This window comes from Chrysemys picta, chromosome 3, assembly GCF_011386835.1.
Source record: "Chrysemys picta bellii isolate R12L10 chromosome 3, ASM1138683v2, whole genome shotgun sequence".
Taxonomy (NCBI): Eukaryota; Metazoa; Chordata; order Testudines; family Emydidae; genus Chrysemys; species Chrysemys picta.
The window spans coordinates 92,205,512-92,224,183 of record NC_088793.1 but is presented as its reverse complement, the minus strand read 5'-3'; the positions used below and the strand labels follow the sequence as shown (position 1 = coordinate 92,224,183).

General features: G+C 42.5%; 1 protein-coding gene across 27 annotated transcripts in view; it reads left to right on the top strand.

The window, feature by feature from the left end:
* FAM184A (family with sequence similarity 184 member A) overlaps positions 1 to 18,672 on the top strand; it is a 161,102-nt gene that overhangs the window by 37,298 nt on the left and 105,132 nt on the right. For all 27 annotated transcript variants that reach the window (XR_010599606.1, XR_010599612.1, XR_010599610.1 and 24 more), the window contains one exon: positions 17,054 to 17,908. Coding sequence is in view for 18 of the 27 variants with exons in the window: in XM_065588421.1 (XP_065444493.1) it covers positions 17,054 to 17,908 (855 nt within the window). In the remaining 9 variants the exon portion in view is untranslated. The remainder of the gene's footprint in view (positions 1 to 17,053; positions 17,909 to 18,672) is intronic.

Here is an 18,672-nt window from a genome sequence, read left to right as displayed (position 1 = left end):
AAAAGGTTCCTGCATTTTGTCAAAGGCCAGGATCATTTTCAGTATCTGGTACTCCCTTTTGGTCTCTCTTTGGCTCCAAAAGAGTTTTCAAAAGTTCTGTCGGAGGTAGTTGCCTGCCTGCATTGTCAGTTGATCACAGTATTCCTCTACCTCAAGGGTCAATTGTACAAAGTGTTATCTGCCACATGAAAGGTACTTTTTGTTCTTGGATTTGAGTCTTCAAGTGAACCCTGGAAAATCCACACTGACTCCAGTTCAGAACATATAATTTATAGGGGCATCCAGGGCCTTCCTTCCCATGAACAGATTTACGACTCTATCCGTTCTTCTTGGAGTGCTTGCTCGTGTCCATTCTAATGTAGGTATGCATGTGCCGCATGCACCATTGCTGGAAAGTCTTTCCCTAGTGGTATCCATCCGGTTGGCTTTGGTGCCCCCTGAAGTGGCACCTTCATGGCACGATATTTAGGAACCTGCTGCCCCCTCAGTTCCTTCTTACCAATAACTCTGACAAAAGGGTAGGAGGGCGGGTTCTGGACATGAGCAACACATCCTGAAGAACAAGGGTTACGGAAAGGTTTGTAACAGTGTCTGAGTCCCTGGTTTTTAGTGTCCAACAGAGTTATGAATTTAAGTTCCAAGGCTTGCCTTTTGAATATGTTGTTCAAGTTAAGGAGGACAAGTACTGAGAGGTCAGATATGGAGTGACTGCTTTGTGAAATGTGTTTGTGCACAGGTGATAGGATGTTCTTGTCTTTTATTAACAACTAAACCATTCCTGACAGGTGTTTGTCTAATCTGTTCTTAAAAACCTCCAATGCCAAGGATTCCAGTCTCCTTAGGCAGTTTGTTCCAGTGCTTAACTATCCTGACAGTTAAGAAGTTTTTCCTAATGTCCAACCTAAGCCTTTCTTGCTGCAATTTAAGCCCATTGCTTCTTGTCCTGTCCTCAAAGGTTAAAGAGAACAATTTTTGACCCTTTTCCTCGTAACAACCTTTTATGTGCTTGAAAACTGTTATGTCCTATGCCCCTCCCCCCATCTTCTCTTCTGTAGATATAAACAAACCTAATTTTTTCAGTCTTTCCTCCATGGATCATGCTTTCTCGACCTGTAAATATTTATATTGCTCTCCTCTGGACTATAGTACCGCCTCGCTTAACATTGTAGTTATGTTCCTGAAAAATGCTACCTTAAGCGAAACGATGTTAAGCAAATCCAATTTCCCCATAAGAATTAATGTAAATGGGGGCAGGGGGGGTTAGGGTCCAGGAAAATTTTTTTCACCCCACACACACACACAGTTTTAAACAAACAATTTAATACTGTACATAGCAATGATAATGATCGTGAAACTTGGTTGAGGTGGTGGAGTGAGTCAGAGGGTGAGATATTTCCCAGGGAATGCCTTACTGCTAAATGATGAACTAGCACTCGGCTGAGCCCTCAAGGGTTAACACGTTGTTAATGTAGCATCACACTCTACAAGGCAGCACAAATGGAGGGAGGGGAGACAGCATGGCAGGGAGAGACAGAGACATACACCTGGTGTGAGAGAGAGAGAGAGACGCCCATTGCCCCTCTAAGTACGCTGACCCCACAGTAAGTAGATTAGCAAATTGAGACAGCAGCTGATGCCAGCAAGCTCCCTCAGTCCTGAGCCCTGTAGTGTCATCCCCCCCATGGAGATAAGGTACAGGAGATTGGGGGGGAGGGTACAGGAGCAGGGGGGAGAAGGACACCCTGACATTAACACCCCTCTTCCCCCGTCCTCTGCACAGCAAGCAGGAAGCTTCCAGGAGCAGCTCCAAGGCAGAGGGCAGGAGCAGCACACAGCAGTGGGGAGAGGGACAGCTGAGCTGCCCAGCAATTGATAGCCTGCTGGGCGGCCGCCACACAGGGAACTTAGAGGAGCAGGGAGCTGATGGGGGGCTGCCAATCCACCCTAGTTTCAAGCACCCACCAACTAGCTCCAACAGGCTACTCTTTCTGCAAGCAGTGGACAAAGCAGGCGGCTGCCAAACAACGTTATAAGGGAGCATTGCGCAACTTTAAACGAGCATGTTCCCTAATTGATCAGCAACATAACAATGAAACAATGTTAACCGGGACAACTTTAAGGGAGGAGTTACTGTATCTCCAATTTGTCCACATCTTTCTTGAAATGTGGTGCCCAGAACTAGACACAGTAGGCCTTACCAACACGGATTAGAGTGGAAGAATTACTTCTTGTGTCTCGTTTATATTGCTCCTGCTAATACATCCCAGAATGATGATCTCCTTTGCAACAGTGTTATACTATTGACTCATATTTAGCTTATGATCCACTGTAACCCGCAGTACTCCTTCCTAGGCAGTCCTTTCCCATTTTGTATATGTGCAATTGATTGTTCCTGCCTAAGTGGAGTACTTCGCATTCGTTTTACTGAATTTCATCCTCTTTACTTCAGACCATTTCTCCAGTTTGTCCAGATCATTTTGAATTTTAATCCTATCCTCCAAAGGACTTGCAACCCCTCCCAGCGTGATATTGTCCACAAACTTTATGTATACTTCTTATGTCATTATCTAAATAATTTATGAAGATATTGAAAGAACTGGACCCAGGACCAATCGCTGTAGGACCCCACTCAATATGCCCTTCCACTTTGACTGTGAACCACTGATAAGTACTTTTTGGTAATGGTTTTCCAACCAGTTATGCAGCCCCCTTATAGTAGCTCCATCTAGGTTGTATTTCCCTAGTTTGTTTATGAGAAGTTCATGCGGGACAGTATCAAAAGCCTTAGTAAAGTCAAGATATACCACATCTACCGCTTCCACCATCCACAAGGCTTGTTACCCTATCAAAGAGAGCTATTAGGTTGGTTTGACATGATTTGTTCTTGACAAATCTATGTTAATTGTTACTTATCACCTTATCTTCTAGGTGTTTGCAAATTGATTATTTGATTATTTGCGCCATTATCTTTCCAGGTGCTGAAGTTAAGATGAAAGGTCTGTAACTCCCTGGATTGTCCTTATTTCCCTCTTTATAGATTGGTACTATTTTTTGCCCTCTTCCAGTCCTCTGGAATCTCTCCCGTCATCTGAGTTTTTGAAGATAATTGCTCAGATTTCTCCTCAGTCAGCTCCTGGAAGCTGCAGACTCCTCTTACATTGTGTACACTGCAACTTGTTGGCACACTCGCTCTGCAGCAAACACAGTGCAGCAAGGTGGTAGGGGCTGACAGGAGCATGGTATGCAAGTGCCACCTCCCTCACCACATGGGCAGGAGAAGGCCATTAGAGGCAACCTGAATTTGAGAGAGTCTGGTTGTTTTCTGACCTGATCTGAATCTGACACTTGTAATCTGGTCCTGTCAGATTGCAGGGTTGTATTTAGAGGGGTAGAGAGAAGGTTGTGGTGGTGGTGTTATTTTCGGGAGGGGGGGGGGAGGAGGCGCTGAGGCAGTTACCTTAATTTTGTATTTTCTGCTTTTCAGCGGTTTAAGGTTATTTACTCTTCACATTCTGGAAGGGCACAAGGCATCGTCCTTAACTCTGGATTAAGAAAGTTTTGGGGCAATTAATATCCACTCAGAATACTACTACAACGATCAGTTACCTGGCTTTTCACTTAACCTCTGGATTGGTCTGCTAGCTTAACCACATCACTTGCCTCTGGATTGGTCTGCTAGCTCCATATTCTTCATTGCATCAAATGCAAACTACTTTTCTTGACTTTTAAGGCCCTTCAAGGCCTATCCCCACCCTACCTATCATTTTTTAAATTGTATTAAAATGTCAAGACCTGCCTGAGTTCTGCAAGTGATGCCAGCCTCCTGACAATTTTTAAAATTTTCCAACAAGCACCTTGATGCTTTCTTCTATGCCACATCTTATATGTGGGAAGAGCTTCCTGTAAATATCTGCAAGACTTCCTTCAAATTCATTGTCTTCCATCAAATTTCTCTTTAAAACTCCCTTTCGCAGGATACCTACAGAAAACTCAACAGTGATTAGACAGATGGTTTAATGCAATATATAAAGCCATAGAACTGATTACTAGATGTCTAAGAATGAATGAAACTCTTGTAGAATTTTGTCTAAATATATTCTTGCTCTCTCTTAGATCTGGTAAGGTATGAATTTGAGTCATTCACCTGTTCCTGGGGTTCAGAAGTTTAGTTTAAGTGGATACATAATTCCAAACAGTACTACAATAAGCACTTAGAGAATAAAGAACAGAAGATAGCTACACCTCTACCTCGATATAACGCGACCTGATGTCACATGAATTCGGATATAATGCGGTAAAACAGTGCTCCGGGGGGCGGGGCTGTGCACTCCAGCGGATCAAAGCAAGTTTGATATAACGTGGTTTCACCTATAATGCAGTAAGATTTTTTGGCTCCTGAGGACAGCGTTATATAGGGGTAGAAGTGTATTAATATATAGTAGGAGAGTGTTGGTGAACTTGTGTGAGCTTGCCTGTTGTGTTTAATAAAATTAAAAAAAAAAAAAAAAAAAAAGGTAGTTGTGAGTTGCTATCTTTAGACTCTAAAGTTTAGAGTGAACATGTCACTGATCTTCCCCTTTCTTTCTTCTTCCCTATTCTTTCCTCTCTCAGTCCTCCATCCTCAAAGCTGGCTCAATCATCCCCGAAAGGCCAGAATTGTATTGGGAATATATGTCAGTAGAAATGACACTGCCTGCCCATTGGTTCACACTTGCTGGTGGTTCCAGCACTATATCCACTCTCTATACCACATATATATTTTGATTAATTTAAAAAAAAATCTTTGAGCACACACACAGTACTTGAAAATTAATTTTTGTTACCATTCTAAAGCCCTGATATCCAAGTTAAACATTTTTAAGGTATAGAACAGTCAATATACTAGCTAATATACATGAGAAATAGTAGCTTAAAAAAAAAAAGTATCCCATTTTAAAAGAAAAAAGAACAAAACAAATCTATTAAGCATAACTAGTCTGCAACATTTAAAAAAAAAAAATTTTTAGGTTTTTCGATTAAAAGAGAAAATACCCAAAATGTTGTTCACTGTATGCAGTAGAAAACGGGACAGGATGTAGGAAGAAATGAATTCAAAGATGTAGGTGTGGATGAAGTCGAAGAGGATTTTAAAGATGAGAATGAAAAACGTGAACTGAATGCTTAAAAACAAATACATATAAGACAGAGGGGAGGGATGTAATCACAGAGTAGTGGGAGAAGAATATATCATTCTTTTGAACAGCTGGAAGGTGGGAGTCAAAGGACAGGGAGAAGATGATGACAAGTTACTGTAGTAGAGGTGGGAAATTACAAGAAGCAATTTTAGTAGTGATGATCGAGAGGAAACTGCTAGTTTCAGAAATTCTGAAGTTGCTGGGTGGGGTGATAGCAGGATTTAGCAAGGACTGATTTTCCCAAAGTGGGTGAAGCTACCTTTCTCAGTGCCATCTAGAGGAACTGGGCCCATTTGCAAGGAAAGTGCATGCTACACCTTCTTCAAGGATGGCAAAGTGGCTGTATTCTGTGGATCTCTCACAGTCCACCGAAGCATTAGTAACTTCAAGTATTACAGAATCATTAATCCGAATCTAAAAAAATCATGAGATTGGCTTAGAATCATGTGGTGTTATCTAACAATAAATGTTGGGTTATTTGCCTTCTGGGCCTTGGCCATTTAGAATCAAATCCTGACCCTATTGAAGTCAGTGGCATTTTTGCTATTGACTTCAATGGGTCCAGGATTTCTCCCACTTTTTTAAGCTTTTCACCACAACTATGAGAGCTAAAAGCTTGCTATTTTTTCAAATGAAAGCTAAAAGTCTTGAATAATCATAGGAATCCAGGAGCTAGGGCTTTAGGAAAAACACCAAATAGTTTGAGACTCTTCATAAAATCATGGGAGTTGGCAACACTGCCGCCCCTGCTGGTGGGATCTATGATAAAAGTACTGCCTGTGCTTTTTTTCTGGATCTATTAGATTTGTAACATGTTAATGTAATAGTTTTAGTTTAATTTTTTGCTGTTTATACTTAGCTACGTTAATCACTTCTTATGAACTATAAATAGCATCTTGGCTTGAAGGGTTAATATAAATAAGAATGTCTGAGTAATATAACAAACATGAACTCTAGTGAGAAATTTAGTAATTCGAGAGAATAACTTAAATGACCTGCTCTTCGTCAAAGCATTTTTAAAAAAAATCTTCTAGATTACTTCATCTTATAATTTGTAATATGGGAAAAACAGTGACTCCCTGACGTACTGTGATTTACAGACAACATTTTAGAAAGTAACTGGCATCAACAATAGCTTTAAAAAAATTGTTATGAAAACGTGCTAACATTTACTTCAGGGTCTTCCAAACCTCACTAGACTAATTAATACCTTATCACAACCTTCCCCAGCCTACCTAATGGAAATAATGTTTTTGGTCTATTAAGAGTGTGTGTGTGTGTAAGGGTACGTCTATACTTACCTCCGGGTCTAGCGGTAAGCGATCGATCTTCTGGGATCGATCCCGGAAGTGCTCGTCGTCGACGCTGGTACTCCTGCTCCGCGAGAGGAGTACGTGGAGTCGACGTGGGAGCCTGCCTGCCGCGTGTGGACCCGCGGTAAGTTCGAACTAAGATACTTCACGTAGCTGAAGTTGCGTATCTTAGTTCAAAGTGGGGGGTTAGTGTGGACCAGCCCTAAGTGTGTGTGTGTAAGGTTTGGATACCAGCAGAGAAATTTAGCACTCTACTGCAGAACAGTCTTCAGACTAAAGGGAAATGATCAACAGACTGATAGAGGAGCAGCAGTTTCTCATTATACAGTTTGACTAGACAAAGCAGTCCCACAAATTAATTTCAAGGCTAGTTCACCTCTTCTGTTTGATTTGTCTTGCAGATAATCCATTCCAATAAATTCAATATAATTTCAGCATCAAGAAAGCATTCCATAGATATCATTCAGTTCAATTTCCAATCTGAGTGTAGCAATTATGAAAAAGATCTCAAAGTCCTTATTCAGTTTTCACTCAGCTCTTACCAAAATTTGCACTGACTTCATAGTAAGTTTTGCTTGACCTCAGGATTTGGCCATTTGTAGATATGAATAAAGTTTTACTGGGGAAAATGTAAAATTAATTTAAAATGATAGACACTATTAACAACAGACTCTAAGGACCATATCACACCCTCCACATCTACTAGCGGAAGGCACAGAAAATCCATTCTAAGCATGCAGTAGTAAGAAGAGCCACCTCTGTAGCATTATTCTAGTGCATAGTTGAGGAGACTCCATCATTGTACCCTCTAATTTTTTATATCCATGCGCAGAATGAATTTTGTTATGTGCACCGATATGGAGGTGATGTGTGGCAGGGGTTTGGTGCGTGGGAGGGGGCTCTGGGCTGGGGCAGAGGATTGGGGTGCAGTGGGGGCCGAGGGGTTTGGCTGCAGGCCCTAGGGTACAGGGGTTTGGGGTACAGGATGGGACTCAGGGCTGGGGCAGAGCATTGTGGTACGGGGGGCGGGAGGATGAGGGCTCCAGCTAGGGGTGTGGGCTCTGGGGTGGGGCTAAGAATGAGGAGTTTGGGGTGCAGGCTGCCATGGGACTGGAGCCAGCTCTCTTCCCGCGGGCGGCAGCAGCAGCTCCCAGGCCGGGGAGAGGCGCCTCTCCCCGCCAGCAGCAGCTCCCAGGGCTGGGGGGAGAGGCGCCTCTCCCCGCCAGCAGCAGCTCCCAGGGCTGGGGGGAGAGGCCTGCAGCAGCCCTGCACACCCCAACTTGCTCCCCTCCTAGCCCACCCCCATACCTCTCTCCTCTCCAGGCTCCTGTGGCTGCACAACTGCGTGGCCCTTTATAGCCTGCTGCGCAGCCGTGCAGCTTAGAGGGAACTTAGCTCCCCATATTTAGGAGAGGAAAGGATTGGGGATGAGTGGGAGGCAATATCATACCCCTGGTCCTACATACATTGGTGGGTATTATGAAATTAATGTAGCCATCTTCGCCCTTCCATGCCCTTCCATGTTGTGGAACTTTCCCTTGGGGTAAAAATAGGTTCAGGAATCAGTAGCCATCAGGGCACAGCTGGTGTGCCGAGAGGAGCTGGCATGGAACCCCAGTGCTGCCTCCAATCTTTTGAGATGCTTTTGGGGGCTTGGACATAGGATGTGAGAGGAGCAAAGTCACAACTCACAGTGGAAGAGTGTATTAATAACTCTCTACAAGGGGAACTTTGTGAAGTTCCATGTTCTCCTTAAAGGAGACCGTATACTGTATCCCTAAACTAACTTGTGTATCTTGTACATGTAATTGCAAAACTGTTTTTATTTCACTTTCCCCACATTTGCAGGCTTGCTGATCTAGCTTCAGCTATTATAATAGTTTAGAGATTAACTTTAGAACTTCTACCATCAATAAATATTGTTAGCTTGTTTAAGTCATAATGTATTTACAGAATACATTAGATCTCCTTTTTAGCTGGGAAGGGTAAATGGGAGAGTACAACTCTCCCAAGTAACAAAAACAGATGGCTACTGTGACTTTTGTTTAACCACCTAAATCTAAGCAAAGTAATATCCATGTCACTGTTACTTTCTAGCAAAATAATTATGAATTCTTGTGAATAATTTTTTGCATATATAAAATGAAAAAGTACAGTGATACAGAATTACTTTCAAATCTGCCTGTTTTAGCTAAACTTTAACCTGTAGAAACACTGTTTTTTATTTTGATATGTGCTTTAATGTCTAAGCATGCTGAAAATGTGTTGATTAAAGAATAAATTTAGCTTAGTGTCCATTAAAGTCTCACCGAGATTTCCCTCTCCTTCCCCCACAATAGAAAATTTAGAAGACCACCAAGCCCCTCTTATGAAAAAGCCTACAGTATCCACATTCTGTCCTCTGCTGCACATGGTTATCTCCTATTGAACTCCATGGGAGTTGAGTGGATATAACAGTGCAGAATTTTGTCCTGTGTAAACTGGCTTTATAGCATTTCCTGAAAATCATTAAGCTCTGGTTCTATTGGACCAGCATGGGGAGTGAATTCCAAAGCTGAGTCCTTTTACTGAAAATATCTTGCCGCCAGTTCCCAAATATTTTTTAAATGTGGGGATTGTTAATACAAGTGTATCATCTTTTCTCAATGGTGAAGTAAGCACGTGAGTAGAAGGGTATTCTCTTCATTAAAAATTGGTAGACTAGTTCTTCATTTATTTTTAGAAGAATTGGAGCCAACAGCCTGGGATCTTCTGAATGGTTATTAATTTGACATTAGAATCCTTTCAATTTTTATGGCCTAATTTTTGAAACTTGAGCATGTTATCCAGTGTTGTTACTTGGAACAATTCATGCTTATTACATTCTTTTTTTTAATATAGGTTAAGAGGAACTATTGTTTTTCTCTGTGGAAAAGGTAGAGCACAGAGCCTGAAGGGTGCAAGACACACACACACACACACACACACACACACAGACAGCTTAGCCAAAGAAAGGCCTCCTTTTTATGATAGGACATTAACTTGCAATTACCAGAAATATTCATGACAACAAACTGGAGATTAATTATATTCATACTTAAGAACATATCATTAAATTTTAAAAAATCTAAAATCTTAACACAATCTTCCATAGCCCCCTCTAAAAAAAGATCCTGACACTCTTGTAGCCTATAAAATTCCAAATACACTCTGTGGTTGGCTTTTTGGGAAAGGGAGAGGGATATCCTGCTTAATTAAGATAATGGAACTGTCAGGGGTGAAGGGTGTTATGAATGTCTTGTGTAACATTTCTCCATTTTTTAGTGCTTTGGAAGTTTTCTCGGGGGGGGGGGGGGGGAGGGAATGAGAGTCAAGACAAAACCTCAATGGCATGACATGACATGAGAAACGTGAAGTTCACCAGGGACAAGGAAATCATCTTTGCTCCCCACCGATCCACCTTCAATAATTTCCCCTTTCAATTCAAACACTAGGCAGATTTATTTTGTTTTATATATTAAAAATTATACATAAAATAACACACTTGGGGGATTTTGTGCTTAAATACTAATGATTAAAAATTGGTTACCTGATCAAAAACATATGCTATTATCCTCATGAATGTAGGGCAATATACAGTATATTGAAATTAGTGACATGTAACGTGCAGCTTAAAAATGTCACCATTCTCACAGCCCTTGCAAGGTGAAACTGGTTCTGGTTCCTCTACCCCCTGAGTTTCTGACAGGGCAAAGAACTGGCAAGATCCTTCCATCTCCCACAGGTGAGAAGAACTAGATGGCAAACTGGCCCCAGCTTTTGCTTCTACCTATGAGAGGGGAGCAAGGACTCAATACTTTGCCTACTCTTTCTCAAAGGCTGTCCTGTCCTCAGATAGTATACTACAGCAATTGATAAACATTTATGATTGTACCAAATCTCAACATGGTTTGAAGGAAGCAATTGCACCTATATATGCTAATGACAGTGAACCAAGCCATAGTATTTACTGTGCTAGTCAATTGAACTCATGAGTCTTGGGACTTGATATAGTGCCCTTTTATTAAAGCTGATATTATGTTGATCTACTAGTGCTCAGTGTAACACTATGACCTGAGGCTGCCGTGTTTCATGTGTAGATGTTACTGGGAGACACTAGGCTGCTTGAAAAGAACTCTTATTTTTTATTTCTGTTGCTGTAGCTCATGGGGTTAAGAATAGATTCATGACGTTTACTTATGGGTTATTTTTTCTTCACCTGGCCTTCTTTCTTCATCTTGCTCATTATTTTGGGAAGGCCATGTCAGGTTTAAATTTATGTCTGAAGGAAATTAGATTAGTGTTCGTTATTAACTATTTTGCAATGGAGTTACACAGTCAGGGGCCCTCTGAAGAGAACATTCTATCCCTGACTCTTGTAATTATCACCCTTGTCAGTGGTAATTCCATGGTAACCAGTAAGTATAGCTGTCATTTAGGGAGACATGGTTCCTGAGATAGCTGGGGCCCCAATCCATTTAGGGCTTGGAAAATCATGACCAGGACCTTGAATTTGAACTGGTGTTCTGTGGAAGGTCAGTGTAATGATCTGAACAGTAGTGTGATGTGTTTCCTTCATCCTGTGTTATTTAGTAAGTGGGCTGCTGTTTGTTGTGCCAGCTGGATTTTCATCAAAAGCTCCTACTTTCATTCCCAAGTATATAGTGTATTAAGTAGTTAAGCCTAGAGAATATGAAAGTATGGATCATTGTTGCCAAGTCTGTATCCATCAGGGTTCATTGAAGCCTCTTGACTAGCCAGTTTTCCTGGCCACTGTGTTTTTGGGATATTCAATAACAGAAAGGTTAAATGATATGGAGAGTGTGTGGGGTGGAGATGGGGGTCTTGAAGGGCACCACAGATGAGTGCTCTGGAGTCTGAGCTTTTTCTGATAGTGGGTTGAGAGGAGAATCTGAGAGAGTTCAAACAGTTTCCTTCCACCCCTGGCAAAACCTCATATTTAACCATGTTGAATGCTGTTGAGAGATCCAGCAATAAGAATATGAATGGTGACTCCACCAGTGCTAGAACAACAACATCCACTAGTGCAGTAGTTCTCAATCTATTTACCATTGTGGGCCACGTGCAATACTACCTGACCCTGAGGATGTCACATGGGCCGCAGCTGTGTGCTGATTGGGCCACAGGTTGAGAACCAATGCACTAGTGTCATTTCTGTGGCACATCAGTATAAAAAATCCTGGTAATGATGAGACCAAGATACTGGCAGACGTCAGGCATAGTTGGAGGTTTTTTCTCTAGTTTTGTAATTACCTTGCTCAAGCTCCCATTATTGAGCACTGGGAAGTAGTTAACAAAGTCAGTTGCATGAAATAATTGAACTGGTTGGACTACAACATGTTTTAGAGAGAATGATAAGTTGCCTTTTTCAAAAGAGTCATTGATGATGTATATTAGTAGCTGGCCCAGGTGCTCATTCACAAGGCAGAAAAGGCAGGCATCAGATACACATGCGGTGATTTGGACTTGCCTTAGGGACTTCCTGATGAGTAAAATGGTCAGGCTGAGAATGGTGGTGGTCTGATGGTGATGTTGTGCGTTGGCTCTGATGGTTGTGCTGTACTGAAAGTATCTCTGATTCTGAGGATCTTTTCTGCAAAGTACATTGCAGTTAATTACAGCAGTAAATACTGGAGATAAGAATGGACAGGAGGCACTCCAAGTTAAGACATTTTATTATTTCAGTTGTCTTCTGTGAGACTTTGTATGCAGAAGCTTGTTAGAAACAAAGTAGATACAGTAACTCCTAACTTTAACCTCTTCTCGGTACACGTTGTTTTGTCATTACATCACTGATCTATTAGAGAACTTACTCATTTAAAGTTGTGCAATGTTTGCTTATAACGTTGTTTGGCTGTGGGGGCTTGGAACAGGGGGGCTGCCGGCCCACCCTTATCAGTTCCCCTCCACCACGCCCAGCACCTCCCACCTGCCGGTGGCCCCACAGATCAGCAACTCCGCTCCCCGTGCCTCCCGCCCACCGCAATCAGCTGTTTGGCGGCGTTCAGGAGGCTGGGCGGGGGAGGAGTGAGGACGCGGCACACTCGAGGGGAACGGGTGGAGCGGGGAGGGAAGAGATGGGGCAGGAAGGGGCGGGGGTGGGGCCTTGAGGGAAGGGGTGGAGTGGGGGCAGGCCTGTGTCAGAGCCGGGGGCTGAGCACCCCCCCAGCACATTGGAAAGAACAGCAAGAGGAGCAGCTGGATGATCCACCCTCTTTCACCCTCTTACTCCACCACCTCAACCAAGCTTCACAATCATCATTGCTGAGTACAGTATTAAATGGTTTGTTTAAAATTGTTTAAAACTTATAAGGTATACGTATATAATGTCTTTTGTCTGGGGGGAAAAATTCCCTGGAACCTAGCCCCCACTATTTACATCAATTTTTATGGGGAAATTGGATTCGCTTAACATCATTTCACTTAAAGTTGCATTTTTCAAGAACATAACTATAATGTTAAGTGAGGAATTACTGTACATCTCTAATGAGTGTGAAAAGTAGTGTCTTACTATTTTAGGCATTGTGTCTGAGTGGAGATCCAGTCAGTTAATGCTCACAATAGTGGGGAGTACTGTTCTGCAATTGAGATAGTGTTATGGTAATAAAGTGCATGTTACTGAAATATAGATATGAAATCCTCCATGAAAGGATTATATTATTATTTATTTGCATTCCAGTAGTACCTAGAAGTACTAACCAAGATTGCAAGGCACTGACATATGCACAATAAGAGTCTCTGCACCCAAGAACTTACATACAATCTGGATAGACAAGGCAGAAATGGGGCACCAATTAAAAATAGGGAAACCAACCTGCTGAATGTGGGGCAGGCCCTCACGGATTAGTGATTCCTCAGTAACAGAGCAGATACAAAAGAATTTTATTAGTATGTGTGTTTGGAGGCAGAAATTAAGATATATTCGAGACAGTCAGGAAACAGCTCATATGCTGAGAGACTATTAGAAATAGAAGCTCTCGGCTTAAAGTGCTGGACAAAGCCCTGTGTCAGCTAAGGTTCTAAAAGTTGAATTACCTACATACAGCTTTGCTGTCATATTTATCATTTTATTCAAGATGAGCAGGACCTGTATACATATTCTATCTAAAATAGACTAGAAGGAAATACTGTGAATCTATGTCACTAATTTCTCTCCCAACATAGGAGTTACCTGCTGTAAACCCCCAAACCCTATGTACTGCTTGCATGCAGAACAATATTAATAGTGTATGTAATGATGCTCCCTCTGGCGGGACACAACTGAGAGTATCAATTCAGGACAAATTGCTTAGAGCAGGGCAGTTACAGCCCCAGGCTGTTGGTTCTCCACCTCTTCAGCACACCAAACCAGCCAAACAGAAGACTTCGTTCTCACCAAACTGGCTAACCATAAGTCATACAGGCAGTTCCCTTAGACACTCCAGTTTTCCAGTATCACCACCAGTGCCACCTGTTATGGGGACGAATGGTTATGAAAACCAATACCCCAGTAAAAGAAAAAAGGTTCTCTCGATCCCAAAGGACCAAGCCCCAGACCCAGGTCAATATACAAATCAGATCTTACTCACAAATGACATTGTTGCCAATCCTTTAGAATCTAAAGGTTTATTTATAAAAAGAAAGAAATATAGATGAGAGTTAGAATTGGTTAAATGGAATCAACTATATTCAGTAATGGCAAAGTTCTTGGTTCAGGCTTGTAGCAGTGATGGAATAAACTGCAGGTTCAAATCAAGTCCCTGGAGTACATCCACAGCTGGGATGGGTCATTCAGTCCTTTGTTCAGAGCTTCAGTTTGTAGCAAGGTTCCTCCAGAAGTAAGAAGCAGGATTGAAGATAAAATGGAGGGGTTTCCATGGCCTTTTATAGTCTCTGCCCTGTGGAAGAACACCCCTTTATTCTTACTGTGGAAAATCACTGCAGCAAGATGGAATTTGGAGTCGCGTGGGCGAGTCACATGTGCATGCATGACTCAGTTTGCAGGCTGAAGCCATTGTTTACATGTTAGTTTGAACGTTCCCAGGAAAGCTCAGATGTGGATTGGCGTCTCCCAACGTTCATTGTCAGTTAAGTGTTTCTTGACTGGGCACTTACTGAGAATAGTCCTTTCTCAAGAAGCTGACCAAATGCTTCAGAGATTACTTAGAATCAAAACACAGTGAGATAGAAGTACATAGCCAATATTCATAACTTCAACTACAAAAATGATACACACATACAGATAACATAATCATAACCAGCAAATCCTAACCTTTCCATTGACACCTTACTGGACCTCCTTTGTACAAGATTTGGTGCAACTATAGGACCTTGGTTGCAACAGTGATGTATACGGTCACAGTTCATGTCAATAATGTCACAGTGTAATATGAGAAAGCATATAAATCTTAAAAGTATTATCTCTTCTTTTTAAATTCATTAATAAAGCATGTGCAAATATCTGTTTAAAAATTAACTAGAAATTAGTTGAAAAGACAGGGTGAAATAATCGTTCTTTTTAAACAACTCTTCCTTATGACAAATGTAAATCTTGAAAATATTTCCCCTGACTTCTTCCCCTCCCCTCCATTCCACTTGACACTGTTTTTCCCCCTTTTGTTTTGAATGAAACTGACATAGATGTTGTTTACATCTTGATAGTGAAGTGGTGCATTTTTGTGTTATTTTTTAAATCAAGTAAATAAAGCCTCTAGAATTCAAATTCTAGAATTTTTAGAATTCAAAGGATTTCTCCCTATATTACAGAGGTCCAAACCATGAACCTGTTTCTGCACATGTAGACCTGGCTAGAGCTTTGTGATTTGGGTGGGCTCCAAATCACATGTTGCTTCAATCCAGGGGGAAAGGCCCCCCTGTTCTTTGACTGGAATTGCTCTGAGCCCACTGAGACCCTCCCTAACCTAGAAGCTGAATATGGACTGTCCCTCACTGTTACCATGCAGAGTCTTATTTGGGATGCTGTAAGTTCCTTCTGCACAGAGAGAGAAGGGCAGGCTTTATTTGCATGAGTTCCTTGCCTCTTCCTTGGCCTCTGGACTCCACTTTCACTTGGTTCATTTTTGACCACTTCCAATATAACTGTTACTTGGAAAGAAAAAGAGTTTGTCTGTGTTGTGGATCGGTGTCCTTTCTTGCCTCTTCTCTTCGTGTCTCTTGATTCTTCCAACCAGGGCCGGCTCTGGCTTTTTTGCCGCCCCAGGCAAAAAAGCCGCCGGCCGCCGCCCCCCCGCCCCTGCGGGGGGGGGGGGGGGGAGGAGGAGGGCGGCCGGAGCCCCGGGGGGAGGACGGCGAGCCCCGGCGGGGGCTCCGCTCTCCCCCCGGCGACCAGAGCGCAGGGGGCAGGGCGGCGAGAGGGCGGTGAGCCCCAGCCAGGGCTTGCTGCTCTCCCCCCGGTGGCCGGGGGGAGGGCGCCGGGGGGGAGGGCGGCCAGAGCGCCGGGGGGAGGGCGGCGAGCCCGGCCGTGGCCCCGCTCTCCCCGGGGGCCGGAGCACCGCGCCGCCCCCCTCCAGGTGCCGCCCCAAGCACAAGCTTGGTGGGCTGGTGCCTGGAGCCGGCCCTGCTTCCAACCATGCTTCGTAAATGTCCCTTACACAGCTACATTATTTGGGCTTAAGTGTAAATGTTTATTTAATATTTAATGCAGATTGTTTCAAAACTGTGTACTTGATTTGTAACTATTAACACTATTACTAGAGCTGGTTTAAAAAAAAAAATTCCATCAGAACTTTTCTGTCAGAAAATACTGATTCGACAGAATTGAAATGCTCCATAGGAATGTATCAATTCTGTCAAAACTTATGATGGAAACCAGGAAGGCTGGCCTGCCTGGTTTTCTGCCAGCCTGCCTGGCTCCCTAGGTGGCATGCCGCCTGTTGGGTTTGCCAACTGGGCAGCTAGCAAAGTCTCAAACCTGTGCAGCCAGGGAGCTGGCAAATCTGGAGAGCCCAGCAGCACACCCACCAAGCAGGGAGCTGGCAAGGAGCCGAGCAGCTCGCCTGCCTGCCAAGCAGCAGCATTTGGTGTGTCCTAAATTTCAGTCCTGTGAAAAATTTGGACTTTTCAACTTGATAAAGGAGAATTTGTTTTTCAAAATCTTGACGTTTTACAAGGGACAGAAATTCCATTTCGCAGTCAGCTCTACTGTTTACATGATATGCACTACTCTCTAGCAGAAAAATTCTTATCCAAATTGCAAATCTTTTATATTAATATTTGGGTGTTTTGGGGTATATCAACTATTCCTTGTCTTCTGCAGTACTTGTGTATGACAACGCCAAGTGAATATTCACCAGCAGAATCACAGTACAAGAAGCACAGCAATGCTGTTTAACTCAAATGTATAAAACTACTGTAATATCTGGTACAAAAGGCCTATGACGTCTCATTCCTAAAAATGTATGGTGCTCTATTTGTGTCATGAATGTGTATGACTATTTGTGATAGCGTGTCAAAATGGTTAGAGATTATTTTTTGATTTAGCAATAAGTCTGAATATACCTTTAATAAAATTCTGTTTTAAACTTGCAGGTAATATATGCTTTAAACACTAAGAATGATGAACATGAAGCTGCTATTCAAGCCCTCAAGGATGCTCATGAAGAAGAAATCCAACAAATTCTTGCAGAAACAAGAGAGAAGCTCTTACAGTATAAGAGTAAAGTTGCTGAAGAAATGGATCTTAAGAGAAAGATCCAGGTTTTGGAAGAGTCATTGGAAGATCATAAAAAGATGAAACATCAAGCCTTGACAGAATTTGAAGCTTACAAGGACAGAGTTGAAGATATGCAGCTTTGTGCAGAAGCCCAGCATGTCCAGCGTGTAGTAACTATGTCAAGAGAAGTAGAAGAGATTAGAAAGAAGTTTGAGGAGAGGCTACGAAGCTTTGTACAATTGCAAGTACAGTTTGAGAAAGACAAACGCTTAGCTCTGGAAGACTTGAGAGCAGCACACAGATTGGAGATTCAAGAACTTATGAAAACTCAGCAGAATCAGAATGCTACTTTAAGTAAGGGTCAAGAGAAGCTAGAGGAGTTGCACAGGTTGGAACTGGAAGATTTAAACAGCAAAGTTGAAGAGCTAAGACTGGAGAGGAAAAAACTCATTGAGGAGTATGAAGGCAAACTCAGCAAAGCTCAATCCTTTTATGAACATGAACTTGATGCTTTGAAAAGATCTCAGCTCTTTACAGCTGAAAGCCTGCATGCTTGCAAAGAGAAAGAAGTGGAGCTAAGAAGAGAGTTTCAAAGCCAAGAAGCTGTTTTACGGAAGAACCTTGGGAAACTGAAGACTGAATTGCAGATGGTACAGGATGAAGCGGGTAGTCTGCGAGAAAAATGCCAAAAGCTTCAGGTAGCTCTCAGTACAGCAGAAAACACTGTTCAGGTGAGACTGACCACACGTCATTCTTTTAAGTTCAATGTGTTTAGTAGAAATTAAGCTAACCTAAAATTATATACAGCAGTGGCAAATCATTAGCATGTATGTAGGACCCTACCAAATTCACAGTCCATTTTGGTCAATTTCACGGTCAGAGGATTTTAAAAATCATAAATGTCATGATTTCAGATATTTAAATCTGAAATTTCACAGTGTTGTAGTTGTAGGGAGTCCTGACCCAAAAAGGAGTTTGAGAGGGGGGTGTAGCAAGGTTATTGTAGGTGCGGGGTTGCAGTGCTGCTGGTGGTGGCGTTACCATCAGAGGGTATCAGCACTGTCCGCAGCAGCACAGAAGTAAAGGTGGCAATACTGCGACAATCCCTCCCAACAAAAAATAACCTTGCAACCCCCCTACAACTCCCTTTTGGGTCAGGATCCCAATTTGAGAAATGCTGGTCTCCCCCATCAAATCTGTATAGAATAGGGTAAAAGCACACACAAGTCCAGATTTCACAGGGCAGAGACCAGATTTCACGCTCCATGACACGTTTTTCATGGCTGTGAATTTGTTAGGGCCCTACGCGTATGTTAGCTTTGAAAGTTAAGCTTTTGTCACCAGTACTTGGCTGGCTGTCCACCTTTCAGCTGTTTTACTGATGTTCTACTCCCCGGTATTATGGTATAGGAATTGAAGTGCTGAAAGTTTCGTTGCAGATTAGAGAGTACACAGTCAAATGAGCACTGAGCAGTGGCTCTCCCTCAGAGCTCAC